This window comes from Oncorhynchus masou, unplaced genomic scaffold (assembly GCF_036934945.1).
Source record: "Oncorhynchus masou masou isolate Uvic2021 unplaced genomic scaffold, UVic_Omas_1.1 unplaced_scaffold_514, whole genome shotgun sequence".
NCBI classification, from domain to species: Eukaryota; Metazoa; Chordata; class Actinopteri; order Salmoniformes; family Salmonidae; genus Oncorhynchus; species Oncorhynchus masou.
In genome coordinates this window covers 226,017-234,320 of record NW_027011543.1, presented here as the reverse complement: position 1 = coordinate 234,320, position 8,304 = coordinate 226,017, and the positions used below count along the sequence as shown (strand labels likewise).

At 43.4% G+C, this 8,304-nt stretch overlaps 1 protein-coding gene across 3 annotated transcripts; it reads right to left on the bottom strand.

Moving 5' to 3' along the window:
• Positions 1 to 1,114: 1,114 nt before the first annotated feature.
• Positions 1,115 to 8,304, bottom strand: LOC135535768 (protein NLRC5-like). 3 transcript variants are annotated; one of them, XM_064962187.1, is made up of 7 exons: positions 8,192 to 8,304; positions 8,003 to 8,110; positions 7,470 to 7,610; positions 2,677 to 3,018; positions 2,309 to 2,578; positions 2,085 to 2,168; positions 1,115 to 1,946 (listed from the first exon to the last, which is right to left on the bottom strand). In XM_064962187.1, exons 3-7 carry the CDS (start codon positions 7,481 to 7,483, stop codon positions 1,880 to 1,882), a joined length of 777 nt encoding a protein of 258 aa, XP_064818259.1. In that variant the 5' UTR covers positions 7,484 to 7,610; positions 8,003 to 8,110; positions 8,192 to 8,304; the 3' UTR covers positions 1,115 to 1,879. The 3 variants fall into 3 exon arrangements, with proteins under 3 accessions (XP_064818259.1, XP_064818260.1, XP_064818258.1); XM_064962188.1 differs by having other exon boundaries at positions 8,003 to 8,084; XM_064962186.1 differs by lacking the exon at positions 8,003 to 8,110.

Here is an 8,304-nt window from a genome sequence, read left to right as displayed (position 1 = left end):
GCAGTTCGCCTTCAAAATAAAAGTCCCCCATTGTAACTGATGCAACCCTATAAATATAGTGACAAAATTCTGGGGCAGGGACGAGTTGGGGAACCCTGGTGTGGGCTGTATATAGGCTACATTCTCTAGAGAAACCCTGGTGTGGGCTGTATAAAGGCTATATTCTCTAGAGACACCATGGTGTGGGCTGTATAAAGGCTATATTCTCTAGAGACACCATGGTGTGGGCTGTATATAGGCTACATTCTCTAGAGAAACCCTGGTGTGGGCTGTATAAAGGCTATATTCTCTAGAGAAACCCTGGTGTGGGCTGTATTTCACCTCAACTAGCCTGTAGCCCTGCACACTGACCCGGTACCGGTGCCCCCTGTATATAGCCTCGTTTTTGTTATTATTTTACTTTTTATGTTAGCCTACTTGGTAAATACTTTCTTCTTCTTGAACTGCACTGTTGGTTAAGGGCTTGTAAGTAAGCATTTCACTGTAAAGTCTACACTTGTTGTATTCGGCGCATGTGACTAATAAAGATAGATTTATTTGAATATGTTATTTACCTGGTATTTCTCGGTAAAGACAAGTTAGAAGTTCTAAGTTTCCAGGAAATGGAACGTTCCAAAAGGAGATTCCGTTGACGTCATTGACCTAATATGGTGTTTCCTGGTAAATGGGCGGGTCCGGCTTTCCCGAGATCTGCCTGTCAGAGGGAGATGTCTTCAACAAACAACTTTTACATCGTCATGAAAAGAAACACACGTCGGGTGGGATCGCGTTCATACCAGCAATAACTTGAAAGTGATTATTTAGTATTTACTAGCAATGATTTCAACCTTTAGAGAAAACACTGTGACAAACACCAATCATGTGCCTCATGGGACATTTATAAAAAATACAAAAACAAAATATTCATAAATGATTTGAAACGGTCAAAAAATGTAAACATTTGGGATGTTTTTCTGTTTTGATATCAGAAAAGACTTAAAACATTTTAAGTTTTGTTTTATTTAGAAATAGACGAGTACCAACACATTTAAGTTGTCAGATGTGCTGTAGTGTTTCTAGCCTGAGCTAATTTACAACACCTGGTTGTTATGGAAACAAAAGGAACGTCATCAACTGATAATCAAATCAAACTTTATTAGTCACATGAATACAGCTGTAGATCCTTACAGTGAAATGCTGAATACAACAGGTGTAGAACTTACAAGCACTTAACCAACAATGCAGTTAAGAAAATACCACAATAAAAGTAAGAGATAAGAATAACAAATGATTAAAGAGCAGCAGTAAATAACAATAGCGAGGCGAAATACAGGGGTTACTGGTACAGAGTCAATGTGCGGTTAGTAGGTAGATAATTATGTAATTGAGGTTTTCAACCTCACACTTTGGGCTGAATGTTTCAATATGTAGTTAATTCATGCATAATCACTGTCTTACCTCAAAAAGACACAAAAATCCCAAGTTGGAAAGCGACAATTTGTTGAAACGGTGCCGTGCCATTTCCCCTCCATTTCCTTGGCAATTAGAGTTCTATCTCATGAGCTTCAGCCACTCGTATTTGAGTGACAGCTAGCAAGAAGCCAGCCCAGGGTTATCCAATGAGGTTGCAGGGCGGGCCACAGCAGAGAGAGAGATGACGTGGTGAACATATGTGATGTAGTACAACATTTTCAGGGACCACTTGTGAGTGTTACTATCAAGCACTATTGGCTAAAAAGTACACAAAGTAGCAGAGAATCTCTTTAATGAGTCTGTTGACTGTAGTTTATACATGATCGGACTGTTACAGCTGGAACAACCGGTTTGTTGTGCGTCTTTTGTATTAAAATGTTCCATCCGTTTATGTTCCACATCAAAGTGTTATTATACAACATTATCTTCACCAGATGTCAAACCTCTTGTCTGCCAGGAAGGGTCTTCTGTCCTGGATTCTGTTGTTGAAGAGTCTATAGAACATGATTATTGTGAATCATTATTACAATAGACAACACATATCCATCCTCCAACAGTTGCCCCCAGAAACAGACTCACCCATATGATCTCACACACACACACGCTCTGCTCACCATCACACACAACCTTACCGTACGGTGTGTATTGAAGTGTTGGTAGAGACCAGTTGGAGTATTCTGTCAGTCAGAGCATCAGTGATGTCATTGTGGCTCAGGCTACAACAGAGAGGGAGACAGAGAGCAAGAGAGACAGAGACAACGAGTGATCAGACATTTGTCATCTAGTGTCACACACGATACACAAGACACAAGACACAAGACACGACACACACATGCACACAGTGAAAGCCACTCACTCCAGGACTTGTACTTTATGCAGGTGTGTGATCAGGGGCTGTAGCTGGTGGTCTGTGAGTTCACAGTGGCTGAGGTCCAGTTCTGACAGACCCTCTGAGTGTTCCAGAACCAGGGCCAGAGATCCACAGGCCTTCTGGTCCAGCCTGGTCTCACTGAGGTCCAGCTCCCCATCCAGGGCTCTGCACAGGGACTCTGCGTGCCTCAGCAGCCCCTCTTGAATCCCCTCACACACAAGGTCCAGCAGCTGAAGTAGCAGAGCTTTGCTGGGGCTGAGAGGACAAGAAGCAGAGTCAACATTATGACACAGAGTAGGTTTAACTCCTACTGATAAACTAGTTGGTCAAATGTTTGCCTTTGTGTGTCTAACCTCAGCTTGACAATATGCAGGATGGGAAGCAGCTCTCTCAGTGCTCTGTCCTCCACCTCACAGTCTCTTAGGATGAGCTGGACCTGGTTCTGGACCAGCTGGGTGCTGTGTTGGTTCTGCTTCAGAACAGAGTGGATGGCCCTGCAGTGGTCAGTGGTCAGACACAGAGCCTCCCCCTGGTCCTGAGCTGACAGGTCCACAGAGGAGGAGCAGGAGAAGTCCAGTCTGTAGTGCAGAGACCTGAGCAGCCATACTGCTGTTGGTGGTGATGATGGTGCCCCCTGCTGGATCTGAGAGGCAGCACAGCACAGGAGGAAACTCAGCAGTAACCTCCTGTCAACACTACAGAGAGAGAGACAGAGACAGAGACAGACAGAGAGAGAGAGAGAGAGACAGAGACAGAGACAGAGAGAGAGAGAGAGAGAGAGAGACAGAGAGAGAGAGAGACAGAGAGACAGAGAGAGAGAGAGACAGAGAGACAGAGAGAGAGAGAGACAGAGAGACAGACAGAGACAGAGACACAGAGACAGAGACACAGAAAGAGAGAGACAGAGACAGAGACAGAGACACAGAGAGAGAGAGACAGAGACAGAGACAGAGAGACAGCGAGAGAGAGAGACAGCGAGAGAGAGAGAGAGAGAGAGAGAGGCAGAGAGAGAGACAGAGAGAGGCAGAGAGAGAGACAGAGAGAGGCAGAGAGAGAGACAGGGAGAGAGAGAGAGACAGAGAGAGAGAGAGACAGAGAGAGAGAGAGAGAGAGCGAAACAGAGACAGAGAGAGACAGGTTGAGAGAGAGAGCGAAACAGAGACAGAGAGAGAGACACTTACTTAAACACCATCACACATTAAAACACTGATGGTAAGATGGCGCCGGAAAAGAAGGCAGACGTTTTCCCAACCGATTGCGTTGTTTGTAACTTACATTTTAAACTTATTAGGACTTATTAAGACCGAAAATAACTTCTGGACATCAGATTACTCAACACGGACTGGCAGAATATTTTTTTTTTTACTTTAACGAGTCTGACAAGCCCGACACAAAAGATACACGGGCCCAGATCCCCGTGATTTGCGTGAAGAGGCGGCGGAGAAAAAGGGGCGAGAGGTTCTCAGAATCCTATTCCATATTTAGTGCACTACTTTTGACGAGGGTTGGCACCCTATTCCCTATTTAGTGCACTACTTTTGACGAGGGTTGGCACCCTATTCCATATTTAGTGCACTACTTTTGACGAGGGTTGGCACCCTATTCCCTATTTAGTGCACTACTAGGTGATCGAATAAACCCACCCTTCCTTCTGATGACCTATGCGGAAGATTAAACAACCAATGGGACATTCAAAACTGTAATATCTTATGCTTCAGGGAGTTGGGGCTGAACGACGACATTATCAACATACAGCTGGTTATGCTTCAGGGAGTTTTTTTTTTTTTTTACCTTTATTTAACCAGGCAAGTCAGTTAAGAACAAATTCTTATTTTCAATGACGGCCTGGGAACAGTGGGTTAACTGCCTGTTCAGGGGCAGAAAGACAGATTTGTACCTTGTCAGCTCGGCGATTCAAACTTGCAACCTTTCGGTTACTAGTCCAACGCTCTAACCACTAGGCTACCCTGCCGCCCCAAGTGGCTAAACGACGACATTATCAACATACAGCTGGTTATACGCCGGCAGAATAGAACAGTGGCGTCTGGCGTCACGCAGGGACGCACACAAAGCTCTCCACTTGGCAAATCTGACCATAAGTCTATCCTCCTGATTCCTGCTTACACAATTAAAGCAGGAAGGCCCAGTGACTAGATCAATGAAATAGTGATCAGATGAAGCAGATGCTAAGTTACAGGACTGTTTGGCAGACTGAATATGTTCCGGGATGGCATTGAGGAGTTTGACCAGTCAGTCAACCAATCAAATCAAATGTATTAGTCACATGCACCGAATACAACAGTGCAATGCTTACTTACAGGCTCTAACCAACAATGCAACAATGCAGTTTCAAAAAATATGCATAAGAATAAAAGATAAAAGTAACAAGGAATTGAAGAGCAGCAGTAAAAAAATAACAATATATATACAGGGGGGGTGTCGGTACACTAGTAATATTACAGTCAGTATCACTCATAATAGAGTCATATTACAGTCCATATCACAAGTTTTACAAACCTAGTCCAGTCCATAACACTACTAATAGAGTCCTACTATAGTCCACATCACTAGTAATATAGTCCTATTCCAATCCATAACACTAGTAATATAGTCCTATTCCCAGTCCGCATCACTAGTAATATAGTCCTATTCCAGTCCACATCACTAGTAATATAGTCCTATTACAGTCCACATCACTAGTAATATAGTCCTATTCCAGTCCACATCACTAGTAATATAGTCCTATTACAGTCCACATCACTAGTAATATAGTCCTATTAGAGTCCACTAGTAGTATAGTCCGATTCCGGCTCTGTACCACTGCCCCCTGTATATAGCCTCCACATGGACTCTGTATCGGTACCCCCTGTATATAGCCTCCACATTGACTCTGTACCGTAACACCCTGTATATAGCCTCCACATGGACTCTGTATCGGTACCCCCTGTATATAGCCTCCACATTGACTCTGTACCGGTACCCCCTGTATATAGCCTCCACATTGACTCTGTACCGGTACCCCCTGTATATAGCCTCCACATTGACTCTGTACCGGTACCCCCTGTATATAGCCTCCACATTGACTCTGTACCGGTACCCCCTGTATATAGCCTCCACATTGACTCTGTACCGGTACCCCCTGTTTATAGCCTCCACATTGACTCTGTACTGTAATACCCTGTTTATAGCCTCCACATTGACTCTGTACCGGTACCCCCTGTATATAGCCTCCACATTGACTCTGTACCGGTACCCCCTGTATATAGCCTCCACATTGACTCTGTATCGGTACCCCCTGTATATAGCCTCCACATGGACTCTGTACCGGTACGACCTGTATATAGCCTCCACATTGACTCTGTACCGTAATACCCTGTATATAGCCTCCACAGTGACTCTGTACCGTAATACCCTGTATATAACCTCCACATTGACTCTGTACCGTAATACCCTGTATATAGCCTCCACATTGACTCTGTACCGGTACCCCCTGTATATAGCCTCCACATTGACTCTGTACCGTAATACCCTGTATATAGCCTCCACATTGACTCTGTACCGTAATACCCTGTATATAGCCTCCACATTGACTCTGTACTGTAATACCCTGTATATAGCCTCCACATTGACTCTGTACCGGTACCCCCTGTATATAACCTCGCTATTGTTATTTACTGCTGCTCTTCAATCATTTGTTTTTCTTATCTCTAACTTTTTTGTTGTTGGTATTTTCTTAAACCTGCATTGTTGGTTAAGCATTTCACTGTAAGGTCTACACATGTTGTATTCTGTGCATGTGACAAATACAATTTGATTTGAATGTAGGTCCAGCCCTGTAGGACCAGCCCTGTAGAACCAGCCCCGTCGGACCAGCCCTGTAGGACCAGCCCTGTAGGACCGGCCCTGTAGAACCGGCCCCGTAGAACCAGCCCCGTCGGACCAGCCCTGTAGGACCAGCCCTGTAGGACCAGCCCTGTAGGACCAGCCCGGTAGGACCAGCCCGGTAGGACCAGCTCTGTAAAACAGCCCTGTAGGACCAGCCCTGTAGGACCAGCCCTGTAGGACCAACCCTGTAGGACCAGCCCTGGTTGTTCCCCTGCCTGGGGACTGGAGATGGAAATAGCTACTAGCTAAATCTTGTAGGCTACAACCTATCATTTCACATGTGGAATTTAGACTTGTATTTTTATTGTACATTGTCCCTGTTCAAATAAACATAATAAATTAATAGTTTAACCAACTCTTCCATTGCCATTCGACATATTACCAACCTGTCTGGTAGTGTATAGACCCTACTACAACCCATAAACCAGGTAGCTGTGTACCTACTACCAACCTGTCTGGTAGTGTATTGAACCTACTACAACCCATAAACCAGGTAGCTGTGTACCTACTACCAACCTGTCTGGTAGTGTATTGAACCTACTACAACCCATACACCAGGTAGATATATACATACTAATTAGCTTTTCTGAACAAAATAAGTTGACAAAATGTATGAAATGTGTTGCTTAGCTAACTTTTCTAAAATAAAATTTGCTTGCCTGAACTCATCCACTCACGGGCTGAGCTCACTGTGCATCAACGCCACTGAACAGGGTTGTATTCAGTAGTGCACACAGTAGCAACAGAGAGAGAAACAAGAGTTTCTATTGGTCAAATACAGGTCGGTCCCTCCCGTTAGAACGTGTATAGATGTATTTCCCTTCCACTTCCGTGTATAAAAAAAACAAAACATTTGTGGCGCGTTCAGCAAGATGCAACGTTTTGGAACGCAATACGCATGTGGAATAGCGTCGACTCTAGGCTACTGGTGGCATTTCTATAGGCAACGTTTGGCTCCTGAACGGGACAGTGTTTTAGACATCACGAGCAGGTGTGCTAAAATGGTACCTGAAAGGGGTGTATGAATTAGAACACACCGTAGCAAAAGGTTTTGCAACGAAAACGACAGTTTCTCAATGGACAAATTCAGAAAAATCTCTTCCCGTTTGCTTGTTCAGTTCCTAGTGAATACACCCCCATGTGTGTCACACCTCGCGCTGTTTTATAATTATTAGAACAGTTGCACTTGAAATGGACACATTTCACCGACATTATGAATAAAACTAACAATACAGATACACCTAATGACAGGGTAATTTACCTGTCCTCCTCCATATTTACTTCACTCTCCCCATAGACGTCAGGACATTTCCATCGGCTCCTTCTCAGAAATGACGGCGGATGAAAGTCAAAGGCAGTTTACTGTTGCTCAGCATATTTTACAGAAAGCCAGATTGTTCTCCTATTGTGGAAAAACAGAAGTCAGCGATTTAAATAAAATAATATCAAATAGCATGAATCCAACGATGTTGTTGACGTTCAGATATGGCCTCCGAAATGTAAACAAACATGGAATCGATAGGATACATGACTAAAGGATACCAAAGACCTAACATGACATTATGTCACATACTAAAGGGAAGTTAATAATTACCATTACATGAGATCTATATAGTTTATAGCTATTTATTTCTAAAACCATGAGATGGCATCCCATCCGCAGATTAGATAGTAGACCAAACTCGGCTACAGTGGTTTGCCCGAAATGTTAAACTAGTTAAATGCCTACTGTTTTTGTGAGTTACAGCCTATATTCAATGCAATCATTTTAAGAGTATGATAGCCTATACACACCTTTACTTGAACTATCTTGATTCATTATAGTCCGCAGCCCACGGCCACGCCTAAGACTTTTTTTTGCCAACGTTACGTCGTCCTTAAAACACGTCCATAGAAATAAACCTGTTTATGTAAAACAATTGGTCTCTAATCCTGTGATAAAACCACGATATTTGCCATCTTAAATTAAAACAAATTTGTTACCTTCATGGCGCAGTTGTTTCAAAATTCCAGAAGCATATGTACTTTTTTACTTTTTCACTTTGAATTTATTACTCCAACACTGTAAATAGACTCGTGATTGTGAATGCTATGTA

Bases quoted from the DNA above. Each gene is read 5' to 3' on its own strand.
- LOC135535768 (XM_064962187.1), bottom strand. The intron at 2,579-2,676 runs GTTAGACACACA...TTGTCCTCTCAG, and splicing joins CTGCATATTGTCAAGCTGAG to CCCCAGCAAAGCTCTGCTAC. The intron at 2,169-2,308 runs GTGAGTGGCTTT...TCTCTGTTGTAG, and splicing joins CATAAAGTACAAGTCCTGGA to CCTGAGCCACAATGACATCA.